Consider the following 22,009-nt stretch of genomic DNA (forward strand, 5'->3'; position numbering starts at 1 on the left):
TTGAACAGTTGAAAGGTTTTTAATATGTTGTCTCATTCTTTTTAACCCCCCCCAAAAAATAGGTTGCACTAATACAAAATAGGTTGCATCAAATGCAAACTTCACACATTTTCTTGACATTACCAGTCTTACATTGATAGAACCCACAGAAAGAAACCTTCATATATACACTACTTCTGCAAGCAGAGCTCTGTACTGTTATTGTTCCAATACAACCGCTGAACCATTTCTAAGAAAGACATTTAATTGGGTGATATAAAACATACATTTTAAAGGCTATGCATAAAATGTATACATTGAGAGGCACAGACAATGGCAGAGGATGAGATGGATGAGTCCAATTTACAACTGGCTTATGAAGAGCATGACTACAACGTAGGTTCCGTTTCAACGTTCCCACTAGCACACTACTTAGAATGAAGTACTGGACATGTACTTGAAGTAGTATGCTAGTATGGACATTGGAATGTAAGCCTACTACATTTCATTTTTGAGTAACGTCCGTCCGGCTATCTCCGTCTATGTGGGGAGCTATCCCTGCTCCGTTCCTCGTTTCTCCTGGGTTCTCTGTATCTGTCAGATTGATGGCGGTTCTCCCTGTTCTCCTTGTTCGCCCGCTCTGCTTGCTGCTCCACCCCGTTCCTGTACGAGTTCCTGGAAGAATCCATGTCTTTCTCCTTGCGGCTGCTCTTCTCCCGTGACTTTGACCTCTCTCTGTTTCTGTACCTGGCTGGTTCCTTCTCTTTCTCAGGGCTGCGGTGTCTGACTCTGTCATGGTCAGCCCGGTCAACCTGGGGGGCTTGGCGTTTCCCATCATATTTCCCCCCATCGTCCCTGTTGTGCCTGCGGGACTCTGTCTGTCTGTCGCTGTCCTCGTAGTCTCTGCCTCTGTCAGGCCTGCCACGAGGCTGCTCCTCATCTTGGTGCCCCCCACGGTCGCGGTGGGGTCTCTCGTACGTGGGTTGCGGTGCGTCTTCTTCTCGACCCCGGTGGCGAGAGGATTTGTGGTGGTCCTCGAGCTCTGGTCTCCTCTCACCGCGCTCCGCCGCCTCCTCATCGCTACTGCTGTCATCACGGCGACGGTTGTCGTTTCTCAGACTCTTATTGGGCCGTTCCTCCAGAGGTGACTTCTGATTTGAGGAGGTATTTTTGGAAGAAGCCTTGGACTTGGTCATCTTGTCTTTCTTCTTGTCTTTGTCACTCTTCTTATTTTTGCTCTGGCCCTTGCTCTTCTTACGCCTCGAGTCAGAATCTGTAAAACAGTAAGTACGTCTTAGAAACTCGAGATAATTCCAGACTTTGAACTGAAATCTGTTAAACATAAGCAAAGAACCTAAATAAATCCAGAAGCATGCAAACAGCACACCACATTGCAATCCCATAGAGCGAAACATTATATATGCTGTAAAAAAACGAAAGAAAAGAAAAATCAACCAATGACAGTCTGTCATCGCCACACATCTGCACACACAGGTTGTCCCCCAAATGGCACCATTTTCAATATATAGTGCACTTCTAGGCCCTGTAGGCCCTGTTCAAAAACAGTGCACTAAATAGGAAATAGGGTGCCATTTCGGACACAGCCTGTGTGTGCAGATAATGTGTGGCGATGACAGACTGTGCTTTTAGCAGGTGCCTGGGGTGCCCTACTCTGCCATGTTAACATGTCACTCTACCCTACAGAGAGCAGGCCAGGGACACCCAACACCACACCAGTCAAACAGTCACCAGACTGCCAGAGCACTGACTGCAGGGAGGGTGTATTTGTGTGAGTGTGTGTGGCCACGGCAGGGACTGACTGACTGTCTTTGCGTGCATGTTTTTCATAGATATTTGCATACAAACACACAGGATGAATGGTAAATAGCCACATCAACATCACAGCAGGAAACACCTCTAGTATCTCAAACAGGCTTGATATCATGTTCAGGACAATTGAGAACCAACAGAAGCTCAGAGGACATTTCAGTGCCATTGGACATTTCCTCGGTTGGCTGTGGTTGCATGTCATCAGCAAGGGACTGACACGAAAAGCCATCTTAATGTCCCACAATCAAACAAGAGGTTGCCTAAACAAGTCTTTGGATAAAAACCTTTGCTAAATGGAATTTTTATATTATTTGAAATGGGGAGAAGCATTTAAGGGAAACAGTGAAGTCCTTCAAACATCCAAGTTTCATTTCAATAGAGCTGGTCAATTAAAAATAATTAGCATGCCGAGTGAGAGGGGCTGAGTACAGCACAGTGACATTCTTCAAGGTGAGGCAAGCGATGACCCATGACCCAGGCGCGCACACACACACACGGGCAACAGGCTGTGCCACCCTCACATCAGGGACCAGGACCTCCCCGACACAACACAGGCATTATAATTAAGTAGAGGTGAATGTGGAGGGCAGGCAGTTAATAAATACTCAACTATCAAAGGACGAATTAAAGGACAAGCACTTTGAATTCCTCAGAAATAATTCAGATATTGCTGTTAGAAGAGGGCTGGGTTGTAAATTGATTGCAACTCCCTAAGTATTTCAATAAAAAGCCTAGTTAGGGAAGCCTGGTCCCAGATCTGTTTAAACTGCTGTCTGTTCTGACAATGATCAAAGTCGATACAGTATAAGAAACAGCTCTGGGACCAGGCTACTGTAAGGGTGGTAAAATGACTGTACCTGAGCTGCTGCTGGATGAGGAGGAGTCACTGGAGGAGTCAGAGCTGTCACTGTCGCTGCTGTCACTGTCTGAGGAGGACGAGTCAGAGGACGAGTCGGTGTCAGACGATTCCACTTCCTGGTTCTGGGTCATGATAATCTTGGGGGCGTTCTTTAGATGCTCACGGAGCTCATCCCTGTGGTAATGAAGAGGAGAGATAGAGCAGGAGAGAGAGCGAATGAAAGAGGAGAGAGAAGGAGCGAGTGGAAATTATGACACTGGCAAGAGATCACCGGAGGCTGGTGACGCAATACACCAGCCTGTTATAGGTGCCAAGGTTGTGGGTTCAAATCACACAGGGATCACAACACAGGAGGTTGGTGGCACCTTAATTGTGGAGGACTGCCCTATAAAATCAGTTTTTTTTAAAAATACATTTAGTTGATAAACCTAAGTTCAATACATTTTGGGATTTGTTGAATTCCGTTTGTTGTCTGGATTAAGTGATTCAGTCTGCGTTCTCCGTATCAGATTTTATAGTGCCCTAGTAATGGCCGGAGCAGAATGAGTCGAATGGTATCAAATACATCTAACACATGGTTTCCATTAGTTTGATGCGATTCTATTCCCTCCGTTCCGGCCATTATTATAAGCCTTCCTCCCCTCAGCATCCTCCTGTAGATCACAAACATACATCAAATCTATGCACACATTGAGCTGTCGCTTTGGGTGAAAGCATCTGCTAGGTGGCACGTACTATCGTATTATTAGGATGGAGGCACTTACGTAAGTCCACCCAGGCCGATGGAGGTGAAGAAATTAATGGCGAATCTGGTGTTCCTGGGGTTGTCACGAGGAAAGAGACCCTCAAAGAAGGGCTGCAGCGTCCTGGAAGATACAGAAAAGACCAGAAGCAGGAAAAAAATCTCACTTTAATTTGCCATTCAGTTAAATTCAACTTTATTTTTCCTTTCAGGGGCAATAAAGAAAAACAGAGCCAGACTACAAATATCAACATCCTTAGGTGATATATTAGTTTACAGTGGAAGAGGAAAAGACTAGATTGACTTACATATCCTTGAGTCGTTCATTGAGCCTGGGAAGTCCCATATAGGCACAGAGCTCCTGAAACAAGATCTTGACGAAGATACGACTGGATGAGGTGGTGGTGTCCTCACTGACTTTAATACATTCCAGCACCTGAGAGAGAAAAGGTGTAACTAGATTAGTAGCTGTTTAAAGAAAATCAAATCAACAAACCCAAAAAATCTTGGCTTACCGAAAGTCATCTGTTCTTTCGACCTATCGATTGATTGAAATGTTTAAAGGTGTATTTTTCCATATAGACACACCCTATGTGTTTTAATAAAATCAACTATATGCTTGTCTGATTCTGTTTGATGAAATAAGACAGAAATTACCCAAGAGGGAGTCAGAGATCAAGATAACCAGAAGAGAAAACCCTTAACCGGACCATCCGCCTCCCGCTCCTGCTAGCTTTCGCGGATTCGGCCATTACTCTCCTGAAGTTGCCGGTAACAGGCTACACCAGGAGTCGGAAACCTTTGCTATGTGGCATGCCAATTTATCTGAACATTTCTACCAATCAGCGTGCCTGTTATGGTTTACATATGCACATATCCTTCGAACAATTACATTTATAATAACGTCTTCGTATCTCAAGATCATTGTCATGTGGTTAATAAAAATGTATCCAAATCTAAATGAAAATGAACCTAAAAAGTTGCATCTATTGCCAACTATGTAAAAAATATCCTACATAAAGACAACAAATAAACATATTGCAGCCTGCAGGTAGAACAAAAATATTCTGATAAAAAAATATCCTATAAATCCCACTGGCTACACATGGCCTGTCTGCAACAAACTTGAAACATTGTATCAACTATCAACTTGGGTCCAGCCAGACACAGCTATAGGCTATTTTCCGTAAGGGATGAGGTCATCAGGTAGACCTATTTAAAAAAAAAAGTTTCCACTGGATCAGAGCATGACATTTTCCCCTTTCACGCTGAGTGATTATCGAAAGGCAGAGAACTGGAAAGACCATCCAAATACATTGATTAACTATTGTCATTCTCAATGGATGTTTAAAAAACAGACTCCACAGCTCATTAGTGGTAGTGCATTAAGACAATCAGAAATACTATCAGATCCCCAAATGAGCACATTTATATGCCTACATTTGCATGCAGGCCAGGTAGCCTACTTCTATGCTTAATCAGGTGCCCGTCCTTACTCAACATTGACAGTAGCGCTTTCTCATAAGTGTAGCACAGGCTGTGCGCTCTGCAAACAACGTGTCTACTCTGACCATGAGAACGGTAAAACACTGGAATAATATACTGAATGCATTAACAGAAATTACCATAACCAAACAAACATTGTAGATTAGAAATTACAGGAATTAACAGTAAATGTAGGCTACTAGTGGTGATATATATATATATTTAGTGGAGAATTAATAGACACTAAATCAAGGAAAACAATTCACACAATTAAGTTATGAAACAATGAATGTGCACAAATTGGCTGGAGAGCGCATTCGGCTAGAGACTTGCATTGTGCGGTGTCCCGTGTGCCATAAAATAAAATACACAGTACCAGTCAAAAGTTTGGACACATTTAAGTTTTTTTTATTTTAATTTTTTACATTGTAGAATAATAGTGAAGACATCAAAATTAGGAAATAAAACATGTAGGAACCCCAAAAAGTGTTAAACACGTTTTTCAAAGTAGCCACCCTTTGCCTTGACAGCTTTGCACACTCTGCATTCTCTCAACCAGCTTCATGAGGAATGCTTTTCCAATAGTCTTGAAGGAGTTCCCACATATGCTGCTTCCCTTCACTCTGCGGTCCAACTCATCCCAAACCATCTCAATTGGGTTGAGGTCGGGTGATTGTGGAGGCAAGGTCATCTGATGCAGCACTCAATCACTCTCCTTCTTGGTCAAATAGCCCTTACACAGCCTGGTGGTGTGTTTTGGGTCATTGTCCTGTTGAAAAACAATCGATAGTCCCACTAAGCGCAAACCAGATGGGAGGGCGTATCGATGCAGAATGCTGTGGTAGCCATGCTGGTTAAGTGTGCCTTGAACTCTAAATAAATCACTGACAGCATCACCAGCAAAGTACCCCCACACCTCCTCCTCCATGCTTTACGGTGGGAACCACACATGCGGCGATCATCTGTTCACTTACTCTGCATCTCACAAAGACACAGTGGTTGGAAACAAAAATATCAAATTTGTCTCTTATTCTCATTGGTGTCCTTTAGTAATAGTTTCTTTGCAGCAATTCGACCATGAAGGACTGATTCGCTCAGTCTCCTCTGAACAGTTGATGTTGAGATGTGTCCGTTACTTGAACTCTGAAGCATTTATTTGGGCTGCAATTTCTGAGGCTGGAAACTAATGAACTTATCCTCTGCAGCAGAGTTAACTCTGGGTATTCCTTTCCTGTGGTGGTCCTCACGAGAGCCAGTTCCATCATAGCACTTGATGGTTTTTGCGACTGACCTTCATGTCTTAATGTAATGGACTGTTGTTTCTCTTTGCTTATTTGAGCTGTTCTTACTATAATATGGACTTGGTATTTCACCAAATAGGGATATCTTCTGTATAACACCCATACCTTGTTACAACACAACTGGTTGGCTCAAACACATTAAGAAGCACAAATTCCACATTAACTTTTAACAATCATACCTGTTAATTGAAATGCATTCCAGGTGACTACCTCATGAAGCTGGTTGAGAAAATGCCAAGAGTGTGCAAAGCTGTCGTCAAGGCAAAGAGTGGCTACTTTGAAGAATCTCAAATATAAAATATATTTTGATTTGTTTAACACTTTTTGGTTACTACATGATTCCATATGTGTCATTTCATAGTTTTGACATTGTCAGTATGATTCTACAATGTAGAAAATAGTCAAAATAAAGAAGAACCCTGGAATGAGTAGGTGTGTCCAAACTTTTGACTGGTACTGTATATTTTCTACAGGTCATAAGTGCACCATATAGGGAATAGGGCGCCGTAGAGAGCTACAATACGTACACTCCACGGGACTGAGTCTGTGTACAGGAGATGGGCGAACATTCTAGCAACGTTCCTCAGTTTATTGGTCTCTAGGCGATGGATGGTTTCATACTGCTCCATGAAGATGGCCTCAAAACTCTCCATGTAGTCCTTCTTCAGCAGACAAAACCTCTGAGAAAATAACAGTCACGGTTAAAAATGTTAGTTGATCATAGAATAAAGTTGTTTTTAAACTTAGTGCTCTTGAAGGAGAGTGTGAAAGGCCACATTAGTGAACTGTACTACTTGTCCCTAAAGCTTACCAACAAATGTAATTTCAAGGGTGATGAAATTCCCATTTTCCCCATGCAACATAAACAGACTTCAACTAAATAAAAGAATGTCTCAGGCATAAAAAAAGTATTACATTTTAGTAATTTAGCAGACGCTCTTATTCAGAGTGACTTACACGAGCAATTAGGGTTAAATGCCTTGACAGATGTTTAATATCACCTAGTCGGCTCGGGGATTCGAACCAGTGACCTTTCGGTTACTGGTCCAACACACTTAACCGCTAGGCTACCTGCCGCTACTATGAAATATATATTGTGGTTATATTTTGTATAATAAAATATGTAAAAATATATTATTTGGTCTACTTACCCCTGCTAGAAGACCAAAGAACTTCTCGTAGGTCCTCTGTTGGGCACAGCAGTCCAGAATCATATTGCACAGCTCTTTCTGTTGGGAGAAGACACACAAAAATAGCTTTAATCTCTGGCACATGGACATAGAGGGGGGATGCTGGCCGAGCCAGGCAGGGCTGCACCTATGGGGGATAGAAAATACCTTGTACTGGCCTGGAGTGGAGACCCATCTGTTACATCCTTCTGTAGTCAGGCTGCTTCTGAAATAGGACCCTCTCTCTACATAATGCCATTTGGGCATGGTCAAATGTAGTGCGCTGTAGGAATAGGGTGCTATTTCGGACAGCGCCATTGTCTTTCCTCTCCCATTCTCCAACAATTATCCCAGCTAAGCAGGTTATTGATTTCATAAGATTATATTTTCGATGAGGAAGCCAGCCTTGGGCGACCATGGGCTGCGGTATGATCAATCTTCACACTAACGTCCTAGACAGGCCATGACAAAATTACACTGGTAGTGAGGAGAGATAGGAGAAAGTAAATATCTTGGGCTAATAATAGGAGAACTATGATATGGAGATGGGAAAATGTATTTGCTATTTGTTTGACTAAAATATGAACATTTAATTGGAACACATTCAGATAACACAACACCTCATTCAATGTCTTTCTCAGCAGTTATTATAATAATGATGGGTATGAGGCTAGGCACTGTATGTATAGTTTGTTACTGAGAAGTCAATCTGTCTGGCGACTGTCTCTCTCGGCCACAGAGGAAGCCCTGGCAGCAGCATCAGGAGACTGTTATGTTGTTGTGTGATACTGAGATTGAAAGTGTGATGTTCACACAGCGTGCATGATTCACACGCCGTCCATGCCTGGCAACACGATGGGAATGCAATGAAACTGCTGTCTGTCCCCTATCTCATCTCAGCTGCTTTCCACCCGGAGGACATTTGTCCGGCGCCGACAAAGATGGCCGCCTCGCTTCGCGTTCCTAGGAAACTATGCAGTATTTTGCTTTTTTATTAGATATTACTGCATGGTCGGAACTAGAAGCACAAGCATTTCGCTACACTTGCATTAACACCTGCTAACCATGTGTATGTGACAAATAAATTTGATTTGATGGCACCCTATTCCCTTGTTTAGGGATGGGCAATTTTGATGGGGTGGGGGCCACGTGAAATCGTTACGCACCATGAGGGGATGCAGTGGTTTGTGGGTCTGCATACCCACATCCTAACCTTTTGGGGTCCCTAAGCGAACTTTTGTTGCAGGAAATTAACTGATTTCCTGCAATTCTACACATTTTGCCATAGGGTGGAGAGAAATGTTTGCAGTTTTAATATGATACACTACATGACGAAAAGTATGTGGACACCTGCTCGTCAAACATTTAATTCCAAAATCATGAGCATTAATATGGAGTTTGTCCCCCCTTTGCTGCTACTTCGCATAGGTCCTCTTTTGGGCACAGCAGTCCAGAATCATGTTGAATAAAAATAAAAAACTTTACTCTGGCACATGGACACAGAGATGGTATACTAGAGATTGCTGTCCTGCTAGAGCTGCCCTGGTCAACTGTAAGCACTGTTATTGTGAAGTGGAAGGAGCAACAACGGCCCAGGTGCGAAGTGGTAGGCCACACAAGGACACAGAACGAGTGCTGAAATGCGTAGCACGCAAAAATGGTCTGTCCTCGGTTGGAACACTCACTGCAGAGTTCCAAACTGCCTCTTGAAGCAACGTCAGCACAATAACTGTTAGTCGGGGGCTTCACGGAATGGGTTTTCCATGGCCGAGCAGCTGTACACAAGCCTAAAATCACCACACACAAGCCCAAATGTTGGCTGGAGTGGTGTAAAGATCACTGCCAGTGGAAATGCGTTCTCTGGAGTGATAAATCCCGCTTCACCATCTGGCAGTCCGACGGACTAATCGGGGTTTGGCGGACGCCAGGAGAACGCAACCTGCCCGAATGAATAGTGCCAACTGTAAAATTTGCGGAAAAATGGTCTGGGGCTGTTTTTCATGGTTCGGGCTAGGCCCCTTAGTTCCAGTGAAGGGAAACCTTAACGCTACAGCATACAATGACATTCTAGATGATTCTGTGCTTCCAACTTTGTGGAAACTAATTTGTGTAAGGCCCATGCCTGTTTCAGCATTACAATGCACAAACAGAGATGCAAACTGCTGAGGGCCCAAAAAGGTAACACTTTTTTTTTTGCTGCACTGAAACATGCAAAAAAATCCCTGCTAAGGGGAAATGCAGGTTAACTAATTAAACAAAAGAAAATGATCCACATGATCAAGTGGTTAATGTGAACCTAACTCACATCTAAACAATTTAAAGAAAGCAATCCAATGTTATTTGTTGCCTAGACTAACAAAAATGACACTCAAGTCTTGAAAAAAAAAAAAAAAACGATATAAACTAATATTGCAGTTAGCCATGACAGCCTTTATAATAGAACACTTGTGACCACACAAATATTGCACTTGGGAAAAAAACTTCTTAAAGTAGAAATATAATGAAACAAACAGGCATTCTATTTTTGCTCTATTATAGTGGCCACTATAGTAGACATCGATCAAGTGCACAAGGCTACATGTGTGAAAAAAGAACATTCAATGAGTAAAAATAAATGTATAATCCCCCTCACCTCACTCACGTGTTCCTGTCAAGTTCAACACAACAAAAACAATATCTTGGGCTACACTGCACATTATTACATTGTACACTATGTGCCTGTGGACATCTGTTCTACAATGTGCCAGCAGAGCATGATACCATTTGTTGGAATAATTGATCTATTTCAGGCAGAGTACACCTGTCATACTCCTTTTTATCCACTGTATTGAAAAAGTGAGAAACAGGGAAAGTGTGTGGTGTTCCTTTCACCTCTATAGTGGCATCCAGCTAAAGCCAGGCCCAGCTACACTTGATCCCTGAATCCACTTGTTTAACAAGCAATGCCTCATTTTCACCTAATTCTCTTATAATGAAAATGTACCACATACTGTAGAAGGAAAACATTAGTTAACAGATAGTGGTTAGTTTGTTAGCTAGTTAACTACTAAATATTTCACACATATTGCCAGGGTCCATTAAGCAACGAACGCGTTATAACTTGAGGAACGGCAAGGAGTCGTATACCAGTTAATACTATTGTGAATTGGTTAGGTTACTAATGTTAGCTCATCTGATGTTGTAACGTTAGCTGTCTGACTTTATTAGCGAGCATGTTTTTACACCATAAACTCAATTATCTGATCAGATAAGTTGGCTAATGCTCAACTTTCTCTGGCTAGCTAACGGAGAATTCGATCCAGCTAGCAAGATACTTAACAGCGCTAATGCTTGTTCCACCACACCTTCGCCCTCACAATCAAAGTGTCCAAATGCCAGTTGTTTTTGGTTCCAGCTCATGAAGTACGCTTCATCACCTTCTCATCCCGGTCTCCGTGGTCAGGCTTCTCACCTAACGTTACCTCTTCGTTCTCGTACAGGGGACGCGCTGTTGTAACTGGCAAGCTGCCTTTCCAGAGCGCGCACTGATGCTGTAACTAGTAAATTGGTTCTCTTCAGTCGTGTGCTGCGCTGCATTCTGTTATGTGAACGATTGGCTGAGCGTTGGATACTGACAGTGTTGCTCCAAACGCGCATCACTTGTTCACTTACAGCCAGTAGTGATCCAATGCCACCCCACTTTACTAATCGGATCTACACGAATCACGTAGGTCACCTATTTTGGATTCAAAAGAGCGAATTTCACCAAAAGGTGACCAGTTCACATCCCTGACAAAGCAAGGTCCATAAAGAAATGGTTTGTAGAGATTGGTGTGGAAGAACTTGATTGACCTGCATCGAGCCCTGACCTCAACCCCCTCGAACACTTTTGGGATGAATTGGAACGCCTACTGCGAGACAGGCCTAACATCAGTGCCCGACCTCACTAATGCTCATGGCTGAACCGAAGCAAGTGGAAGTACTTGGCGCCGAAGTGGATGGCCAATGTTTTACATGCTCCTAACCAACTGTGCTATATTGTTTGTTTTTTTGCAAAACCAAAAATTACATAATGTTGCTGCCATCGTCTCTTATGACCGGAAATAACTTCTGGACATCAGAACAGCAATTACTCACCACGAACTGCACTCCAGTCTCCTGCCTGGTCATTTCTCCACAACACAAATATGACAGTGGCGACGAGGTGATTAAACTTCTTAAACGGACATTGCTTGAAGGAAAAAATAATTATGTAATTCGTCAGTTATTTTTTAACATTTTCTTTCACCAGTAGAAAAGGCTAAGCACTGCTAGTAGGTACAGTGTTCAGGAGCTGCCAAGTAGCAAGACTATTGGAGTAGCGAATAGCAACACTGCTCTCTGGTGGTTAAATAAAAGAAACTCATGGAACCCATTGAACTTAGGCTCTCTCAGTGGAGAAATATTGTAAAAAAATATATATAAAAAAAGGAAGAAACGTAACACGGTGTGTACATTATTACAAATGAGCGCAGTGAATGAAGTAATTGCAGAAACTTCTGAAGTGAAGAATTAGATGAAAATTCAGAAAATTAAGCAATACAAGGAATGAGGACACTGAACATTTAACTGTGAAAATGGCAACCATTGGTCGAGTACCAGAGTTTGAGGCTACAAAAGAGGATTTTGATTCCTATTTGGAGCGTTTTGAGCGTTGGCTGGCTGCAAATGAAATCTAAGAAAGCAGACGTATTTCTCAGTGTTTTGGGTCCAACTGAGTATGGATTGCTGAAAGGTCTCATTGAACCAATAAAAGCAGTGGAGTTGAACTATGCAGAACAGACAAACTCTTTCAAGGCATTTCAAGCCTAAGCAAATTCTCATTGCAGAACGTTTCAGATTTGACCAACGTCACCAGAGTGAAGGGGAAACCATGGCTGACTACATCCTTGCTTTGAAAAGGCTGACAAGTACATGTGAGTTTGCACGATTTCTTGATGATGCTCTTCGAGACAAGTTTGTATGTGGTCTCACAGGTGAAGCATATCACAGAAGGATTCTGTCAGAGAAGAACCTGAGCTTGCCCACTGGGATACTATTGAGCTATCGGGACATGCAGAACATCAGAAAGGTGTTCACAAGGTCAGTGATGCACGTGGTGAAAAAGGCTCACAAAAGTCACACTTTTCTCAGTCCGATCCTCAAGGTTACACAAGAACAAAGCAGCCCACATCAAAGGTCTAAGCCAAGTTGCTACAGATGTGGGGGAGATAATCATCAGCCCAGTGAATGTCGATTCCAAAATAAAAGGTTGGACATTTACAGAGAGTATGTAAAGCGCCAAAACGCACAGCAAGAGCGCACAAAGTGACAGACGCAGCACAAGAAGAGGAAGGTACAACTGAAACAGTATTGGAACTGTTCAGTGTACACAGCTCAACAACAAAAATATGGAATCTCTCTCAGCATGGAGTTAGCGGGAAAACCAGTACAAATGCAGCTGGACACCGGAGCGTCTGTATCTCTGGTTCCAGAGAGACACTACAAAGAAAAACTGAAAGAGTGCCCTCTTCAGCCAGCGTCCATCCACCTTTCTTCATATACTGGTGACACTATTCCTGTGTTAGGGCAGATCCAGGTACCAGTCCGGTATGAGGGGAAGGAGTGGACGCTACCGCTTGTCATTGTCAAAGGAGAGAGAAAAAAATCTGCCTTGCTTGGCAGAAACGGGCTACAAAAGATCATGTTGAACTGGGGAGAAATCTTTAGTCTGAGAAATGACAAACCAGTGAGTCAGGCTACACTCACTAACATGCTGGTGAAGCACAAAGAACTTTCAAAGATGGCAACGGCGAAATACAAGACTTCACAGCAAAGTCAGAGTGCAAGAAGGAACCAAGCCTATCTTTCACAAACCACGTTCAGTTCCCTATGCTCTTAAGGAAGCAGTAGAGAAGGAACTGGACCACCTACAGAAAAATAACATCACGAAAGTATCGAGGAGCGACTGGGCCGCTCCGATCGTTGTAGTCCCAAAGACCGTCAGAATGTGCGGAGACTACAAGGTTATAGTAAATCACTGCATACTACCAGAGGAATATCCACTACCAAATGCTGAAGATCTGTTTGCCACTCTACCTGGTGGGAAGGTTCAGTAAGCTGGACCTGTCATTCGCTTATCAGCAACTGAAGCTGGATCCGGAGTCAGAACTGTATCTGACCATCATTACACACAAGTGGCTATTCAGATTAAATCGCTTGGCCTATGGAATCTCGACAGCTCCAGCAATATTCCAACACACAATGGATCAGATCTTGGATGGCATAGACAATGTTGTGTGCTTCATGGACGACATCCTCGTTTCAGCACCAACCATTGGAGAGCACCTTGTAGTGCTGGACAAAGTGATGTCAAGACTGGAGAAATAGAGTGAGAATGAAATGCAACAAGTGTGAGTTCTTCCAAGACTCAGTGGAGTATCTCGGATACAAGATTGATGCACAAGGCCTGCACCCAACCAGCAGCAAGGTGGAAGCAATCATAAACGCACCAGCACCCACACATCTCTCAGAGCTGAGGTCATTTGTGGGGCTCCTGAACTATTACGGAAAGTTTGTGGCAAACTTATCCACATTGTTGCATCCGCGTCACCAACTGCTGCAGGCCGATATAAAGTGGAATTGGTCCCCACAATGCGAAGAAGCATTTAAGACTTGCAAACAGCGTCTGGTAAAGAGCAAGTGGCTTGCCCACTACAACACAGAAATGAAGCTGAGACTCGCGTGTGATGCATCTCCATACTGAGTAGGAGCCGTCATCTCACATGTTCTACCATCAGGTGAAAAACACCCTATTGCATTTGCATCACGGACTCTGTCACCAAGTGAGAAAAATTATGCTCAACTTGAGAAGGAAGCCCTGAGCATAATATTCGGAGTGAAGAAGTTTCACAAATACCTCTACGGAAGGAAGTTCCAACTGCTGACAGATCACAAGCCTCTGTTGGCCTTCCTTGGACCAAAATCAGCTATACTAACCCTTGCTGCACTTCGAATGCAACGTTGGGCTCTAATATTGTTAGCCTACGACTATGAGATTTAGTACAGACGATCCAGTGATCACGCAAATTCAGATGCACTATCAAGACTACCATGCAATAGTGACTCCGACAGTGAAGATGATAGAGCAGTCTTCCAGATCTCTCTCATTGACGAACTGCCCATATCTGCTTCAGACATAGCAGAGGAAATGAGGAAAGACCCAGTGCTTTCCAAAGTCTTGGACTTAACATTAGGCGGTTGGCCAACCTTCGTAAATGACGATAACCTTCGTCCATTCATCGACAAGAAAGACCAGTTGTCCACTGATCAAGGATGTGTTCTGTGGGAATCAAGGGTGGTGGTACCTCACAAATTCCAGAGGAGACTGCCATCTGACCTGCATGAGGGACATCCAGGGTTCACTCGAATGAAAGCACTGGCCCGCCGTTATCTGTGGTGGCCTGGATCAGGACATTCAACAGCATGTAGGCCACTGCTCACCTTGTGAAGCTGTTTGCAACAAGCCTGCTGCTGCACCTCTGCATCCATGGTCCTGGGCTGCTACACCTTGGGAACGCATCCATGTGGATTACGCCGAGATTGACAAGCAACATTTCCTTGTTGTCGATGTCCATTCCAAGTGGATGGAAATGTTCTACTCAACAGACCACAGCTGAGAAAACCATCAATCTTCTCAGACACCTGTTCGCATCCTTCGGACTAGTCAAGGAGCTCGTATCGGACAATAGCCCTCCTTTCACGTCAAACGATTTTGAAATGTTTCTCAAAAACAACGGAGTAAGGCACATCCTGTCACCCCCTTACCATCCGGCATCAAACGGAGCAGCGGAGAGAGCCGTGCAAACCTTTAAGAAGGCCTGGACTAGACTCGAGGTTCAGTCTGTGCCCACCCAAAGGCTTCCCCGGTGCCTGTTTACTTACCGCTACACACCACACACGGTAACGGAATGTACACCAGTTGAACTGTTTCTGAAACACCAACCGCCTGACATTGTTGAAACCAGATTTGTCAAGCACCGTAGGCAAAGCACCAGCTACAGCAGAAGAAAGCTCATGACAGACACTCAAAGACTGTCAGAGAATTCAAAGAGGGAGAGAGGGTGATCGTACGTGATTTCAGACACCCCAAGCGCCTGTGGAACTCAGGTGTGATCTTGCAACGCAGAGGACCTTTGACTTACCAAGTCCAAATTGGTCATCGCCAGGTCAACGTTCATGTGGATCATCTGCTACGGTCCAACGCCCCAGCAGAGACATGCCGAGAGAACAAGAACAATAACGACCCTCAGGACTATTCTCCTGACTGTGGACGTACGGGAGAGACAGAGCCTGATCTTCCACCTGAACCTGGCCCACCACCGGAAGCCCAGAAAGAGCGGAGATATCCTATTCGACAGTGAAGGGCACCTCAAAAGCTTGACCTGTGAGTTGAGCTGTTTCAGGAGGTAACAGACAGTAAAACAAACAAACACTTTAATATGTCCTAGATAAAAAGAAAAAAGGACATTACCTGGGTTAGTTATGAGGACAAACTCAATTTTTGGGGCATAATAAACCCCTGGATTTGTGCTGGGCTCTGAAAAATCTGCTTCAACCCAGTAGTTGTTTAAGAATGCATTGTTCAGATATTGCATTAGTAGTTCCCTAACGTATTTACCTTGTTCTTTGGGAGTTAAACACTATGGGGGAGGAGTGTAGTATCTGGGATCTACATCTGTTTATATTAGTTACTATGCTGTTACTAAGTAGTAATGTATTACGGCAGTGTTACATTACTACACCTAATAGGAAATGCACATGCGCACTATTGTGCCGGGGGCTGTGGAGCACGAGAGGTTTTGACTAAACGAAAACGAACTGTACTCCCGTCTCCTGCCTGGTCATTTCTCCACAACACAAATATTACAACTTGTATTCGGCGCATGTGACAAATAAAGTTTGATTTGATGTCCCCGCAGCAATGTTCCAACATCCCAGAAGAGTGGGGGCTGTTATAGCAGCAAAGGGGGGGAACCAACTCCATATTAATGCCCATGATTTTGGAATGAGATGTTCAATGAGCAGGGGTCCACATACCTTTGGCCATGCAGTGAACATGTCAACAGGCCTGATGGAAACAGCTAATTTGACGGTAAACTTTCCAAAATGTCAACAAAACAATACGCTAGACAAGGTGGGATCGTTTTGTGTCAGTAAAATTAATGATAGAGAGATGGCTGTGGAAAACTTGTGTCCTCCCAGTATGACTCGGGAAAGCATGCAGTTTAATAGGCTAGATGAAATAAGTTAGGCTCTTGGAAAGTCATCTGCAAGACATCATTGAACACCGCAGCAATACAACTCCAACAGCATTTTAAAACTAGTGGTTGATGTAAATTCCAGTTCAGGTTAAGTCCAAGAGAATAGATTTGAGACAGAGACAGGCAGCTGACTGAAAATAAGGATTTCCCTTCATGTTTTTAACCCAAGAACCCTTTCTAATCTACAGTAGAAGTCAGAAGTTTACATACACCTTAGCCAAATAAATGTAAACTAATTTTTTTCACAATTCCTGACATTTAATCCTAGTAAAACGTCCGTTTTAGGCCAGTTCGGATCACACTATTTTAAGAATGTGAAATGACAGAATAATAGGAGAGAAAATAATTTATTTCAGCTTTTATTTCTTTCATCACATTCCCAGTGGGTCAGATGTTTACATACACTCAATTAGTATTTGGTAGCATTGCCTTTAAATTGTTTAACTTGGGTCAAACGTTTTGGGTAGCCTTCCACAAGTTTCCCCACAATACGTTGGGTGAATTTTGGCCCATTCCTCCTGACAGAGCTGGTGTAACGGAGACAGGTTTGTAGGCCTCCTTGCTCACACACGCCTTTTCAGTTCTGCCCACAATTTTATGGGATTGAGGTCAGGGCTTTGTGATGGCCACTCCAATACCTTGACTTTGTTGTCCTTAATACATTTTGCCACAACTTTGGAAGTATGCTTGGGGTCACTGTCCATTTGGAAGACCCATTTGCAGCCAAGCTTTAACTTCCTGACTGATGTCTTGAGATGTTGCTTCAATATACATCTACATACATTTCCATCCTCATGATGCCATCTATTTTGTGAAGTACACCAGTCCCTCCTGCAGCAAAGCACCCCCACATGATGCTGCCACCCCCGTGCTTCACAGTTGGGATGGTGTTCTTCGGCTTGCAAGCCTCCTCCTTTTTCCTCCAAACATAACGATGGGCATTATGGCCAAACAGTTCTATTTTTGTTTCATCAGACCAGAGGACATTTCCGGAAAAGTACAATCTTTGTCTCAATGTGCAGTTGCAAACCGTAGTCTGGCTTTTTTATGGCGGTTTTATAGCAGTGGCTTCTGAGCGGTATTACGGCTGCGTGGTCCCATGGTGTTTATACTTGCGTACTATTGTTTGTACCGATGAACAGGCGTTTGGAAATTGCTCCCAGGGAATTAACTAGAATTGTGGAGGTCTACAATTTTTTTTCTGAGGTCTTGGCTGATTTGTTTTGATTTTCCCATGATGTCAAGCAAAGAGGCATTGAGTTTGAAGGTAGGCCTTGAAATACATCCACAGGTACATCCCCAATTGACTCAAAGTATGTCAATTAGCCTATCAGAAGCTTCTAAAGCCATGACATAATTTTCTGGAATTTTCCAAGCTGTTTAAAGGCACAGTCAACTTAGTGTATGAAAACTTCTGATTACTTGTGTATTGCACAAAGTAGATGCCCTAACGACTTGCCAAAACTATAGTTTGTTATCAAGAAATGTGTGGAGTGGTAGAAAAAATGTTTTAAATGACTCCAACTTAAGTGTATGTAAACTTCTGACTTCAACTGTATTTGTTCTCCTTTAAAAACAGAGGCAGACAGGCATCGTTTGTGTGTGTGTCCACAGTCCAGTGAGCCGTGAAAAGAGAATAGGGCTATACTCTGCTGTGGTTGTGAATTGGTTGACAATCACTGCTTCAGTCATTAGCTTTTCTAATGTGTCGATACAATCAAAGCTAAGATATTGAGCAGTCCATAAGCTCAAGGTCTCTGTTCTTATCCTATCCACTTGGCTGTCGGTCCAAGGAATTCTCTAAATGCATGTGTACCCATAGCCTAGAATATGTGAATTATAGAATATTTGTGTCCTTGTCCACCTGGTTGAGGGCAGAAACCCCCATCACTGACACTCCCTGAGTCCTTGCAGTTGGGTGGGTATTACACACTCAGGTAGCCTCTATAGGAAGTGTGAGGATTAAATATGCAGAGACATAGAACCACATAGAAATAGTTCTCTATGTGTGCATGCTTCCCAGCAGCATTAAAGAGAGATTTCACTTTAAATAACATATTTGGTTCATTACCATGAAAGCAGTTTGTTGAAAGAGAGCAGTCATGCTTTGGGTTCATTTACTGAGCAATTTCTTACCAAAAACCAATGCAGCTCTGACCATCCCTGCAGCTTATTATGGTATTTCTCTGGGCTGCAAAGGAAGTATTCAGCCCCTTTGCTACGAGAGAAGAAATTGAGCTCAGGTGCATCCTGTGCCCATTGATCATCCTTGAGATGTTTCTACAACTTGGAGTCCACCTGTGGTAAATTCAACTGATTGGACATAATTTGGAAAGGCACACCTGTCTATATTAAAGGTCCCACAGTTGACAGTGCATGTCAGAGGAAAAAAAAAACAAGCCATGAGGTCGAAGGAATTGTCCGTAGAGCTCCGAGACAGGGTTGTGTCGAGGCACAGATCTGGGTAAGGGTACTAACACATTTCTGCAGCTTTCAAGGTCCCCAAGAACACAGCAGCCTCCATTATTCTAAAATGGAAGTTTGGAACCATCAAAACTCTTCCTAGAGCTGGCTGCCCTGCCAAACTGAGCAATTGGGAGAGAAGGGCCTTGGTCAGGGAGGTGACCAAGAACCCGATGGTCACTCTGAATGAGCTCCTCTGTGGAGATTGGAGAACCTTCCAGAAAAACAACCATCTCTGCAACACTCCACCAATCAGGCCTTTACGGTACAGTGGACAGACGGAAGCCACTCCTCAGTGAAATGCACATGACAGCTGGCTTGGAGTTTGCCAAATGGCACCTAAAGACTCTCAGACCATGAGAAACAAAATTCTCTGATCTGATGAAACCAAGATTGAACTCTTTGGCCTGAACCAAGCGTCATGTCTGGAGGAAACCTGGCACCATCCCTACGGTGAAGCATGGTGGTGACAGCATCACACTGTGGGGATGTTTTTCAGCGGCAGGGACTGAGAGACTAGTCAGTAACGAGGAAAAGATGAATGGAGCGAAGTACAGAGAGATCCTTGATGAAAACCTGCTCCAGAGTGCTCAGGACCTCAGACTGGGGTGAAGGTTCACCTTCCAACATGTTAATGACCCTAAGCACACAGCCAAGACAATGCAGGAGTGGCTTTGGGACAAGTCTCAATGTCCTCGAGTGGCCAGAGCCCCGACTTGAACCCGATCGAACATCTCTGGAGAGACCATAAAATAGCTGTGCATCCCCATCCCCATCCAACCTGACAGAGCTTGCTTGAGAGGATCTACAGAGAGGAATGGGAGAACCTCCCCAAATACAGGTGTGCCAAGCTTGTAGCATCATCCCCAAGAGCCTGTAGTTGCTGCCAAAGGAGCTTCAACAAAGTACTGAGTACTGTGTGACTGTCATATAGGCCTATCTAGCAATATAGGCCTGGTGATGGTTTGATGCTTACAGGCTCATCCCAGTTATGACATTATACTATACATTGAGGACTGAAAGTCATTGAGGGTCAGTTTATCTGATCCAGATTAGCCTAAACCTAGTCCTGGACTAAACAGCATGGTCAGTGGAAAATCACCATTTAAAGTTCTTTCGTAGGAGCCCTGGAGTAGGCTTAATCGGAATCCAGGAAACTGGCCTTCAACGTGGGTGGCAGGTAGACTAGCGGTTAAGAGCGTTTGGCCAGTAACCGAAAAATTGCTGGTTAGAATCCCCGAGCAGACTAGGTAACAAAAAAGAAATCTGCCCTTGGTCCTGCAAGTGGCTCTGGATAAAATGTAGGGCTGTCTAACTCAAATAAATGATCTTGGTCGACAGAGAGTCATCCTGTTTTTTCTACCAATCAATTGGTCGAAATGTTTAACATTATTTTTCCATATATTGGACACACACCCTATGTGTTTGAATAAAATCAACTGCATATGCACTGAGCTTGTCTGATGCTTTAAGCACACTGTTTGATTAAATAATTAATTAACAAATGACCCAAAAAAAGAGCCCGATGGTCACACTTAAAAAAAATGACAACGAGTGAATGTGTGACTGTCTCGCTCTCCTCCCTACTTCAGCAAAAAGGCACCACAGCAAGTGTTTATTGCGCTGTCCGTGCTGAAGCTGCAACATCATTTCAGCGATTTAGTTTCTTACTTGTTTCTGACTGACAAGTTCTGTCACTGAAATCCTCAATTTGTTTGGAAAAACACTCCCTCAACCCTTGCTCTCTTTATGTGAAACATGTACGCATCTCATGCATGTGACCAATAGGGCCTGACCTATAGCTTATCATAAATTAATTGGTCATAAATTCAGAACACAGTAACAAGTGACAGCAAAATAGATGCGGAGGACGTGAAAAAGAAACTCGAAACAGGCGAATGTTTACTGGTTGTTCAGGAGGGAAAGGGAAAGTCAGACTCATTTGTGGAAACTACTAGAGATCAAGATAAAGGAGGGTATAGGAGCAAGCGTTGCGTGAGTATTGTGTGCCACACAGTTGCTCTTAGATTACAATATTATAAATAAATAAGTGTCCCAGAGTCTGTTCTGACAAAAAAAATATATTAAGCCTTTATTACAGGAGACAAAAAACAGTTGCACACATTTGTGAATTGCGGTTTATTTATTGTTTAGGCTAATTATTCAAAGCTCCCATTGTTATTTAATTTTTAAACTAAAATGCTTGATTGCATTTCAAAGCATGAATGTCTCGTATGCTGTGATGGCATGAACAAATTAATGATTGATTGATACAGTAGCTTATATATTGAAATATAGGCCTAAGTAAGTTATGGTATTTAGACTAAACAGGACACGCTCTTAGGCCTACAGCTAGGGGGTGGTTGTACAAAGCCTACTAATGATAACGACATTACTTATTATTATAATGATGATCATAATAATTGTAATAACAATAAGGAAATCAAGAAAAGGGAGGATATAGAAGCCAGAGCTGCGTGCATATTATGTGTGACAAACAGGTGCCTTTAGATTATTATATTTTTCTGCCTGTTTGGAACAGTGTAAACACTAAATAAATTATAAGTAATACCAGTCTGTTCTTAGGAAAACAATTGTAAAGCCTTTATTATAGCATAGCAAAGATAAAAAAAACAGCCGAATCTGTGAAATTGCTTTATCCAACCCGGTTCCTAGAGAGCTACCCTCCTGTAGGTTCACTCCAACCCCAGTTGTAACTAACCTGATTAATCTTATCACCCAGCTAATTATTAGAATCAGGTGTGCCAGATTGGGGTTGGAGCAAAAACCCACAAGACAGTAGCTCTCCATGAACAGGGTTTGAGAGCCCTGTCTTAGAGTGATGGAATGTGCCATCCACA

At 43.1% G+C, this 22,009-nt stretch overlaps 1 protein-coding gene across 1 annotated transcript in view; it reads right to left on the bottom strand.

The window, feature by feature from the left end:
- Nucleotides 1-22,009, bottom strand: part of LOC115160999 (pre-mRNA-splicing factor CWC22 homolog) — a 56,799-nt gene continuing 34,790 nt past the window's right edge. Inside the window, exons 16-21 of the mRNA XM_029711628.1 lie at nucleotides 7,348-7,425; nucleotides 6,724-6,876; nucleotides 3,719-3,846; nucleotides 3,433-3,534; nucleotides 2,667-2,842; nucleotides 1-1,252 (exon numbers count right to left, since the gene is read on the bottom strand). Of these exons, the coding sequence (XP_029567488.1) occupies nucleotides 510-1,252; nucleotides 2,667-2,842; nucleotides 3,433-3,534; nucleotides 3,719-3,846; nucleotides 6,724-6,876; nucleotides 7,348-7,425 (1,380 nt within the window). The 3' untranslated portion in view covers nucleotides 1-509. The remainder of the gene's footprint in view (nucleotides 1,253-2,666; nucleotides 2,843-3,432; nucleotides 3,535-3,718; nucleotides 3,847-6,723; nucleotides 6,877-7,347; nucleotides 7,426-22,009) is intronic.

The sequence above is a fragment of the Salmo trutta genome, chromosome 24 (assembly GCF_901001165.1).
Source record: "Salmo trutta chromosome 24, fSalTru1.1, whole genome shotgun sequence".
NCBI lineage: Eukaryota > Metazoa > Chordata > Actinopteri > Salmoniformes > Salmonidae > Salmo > Salmo trutta.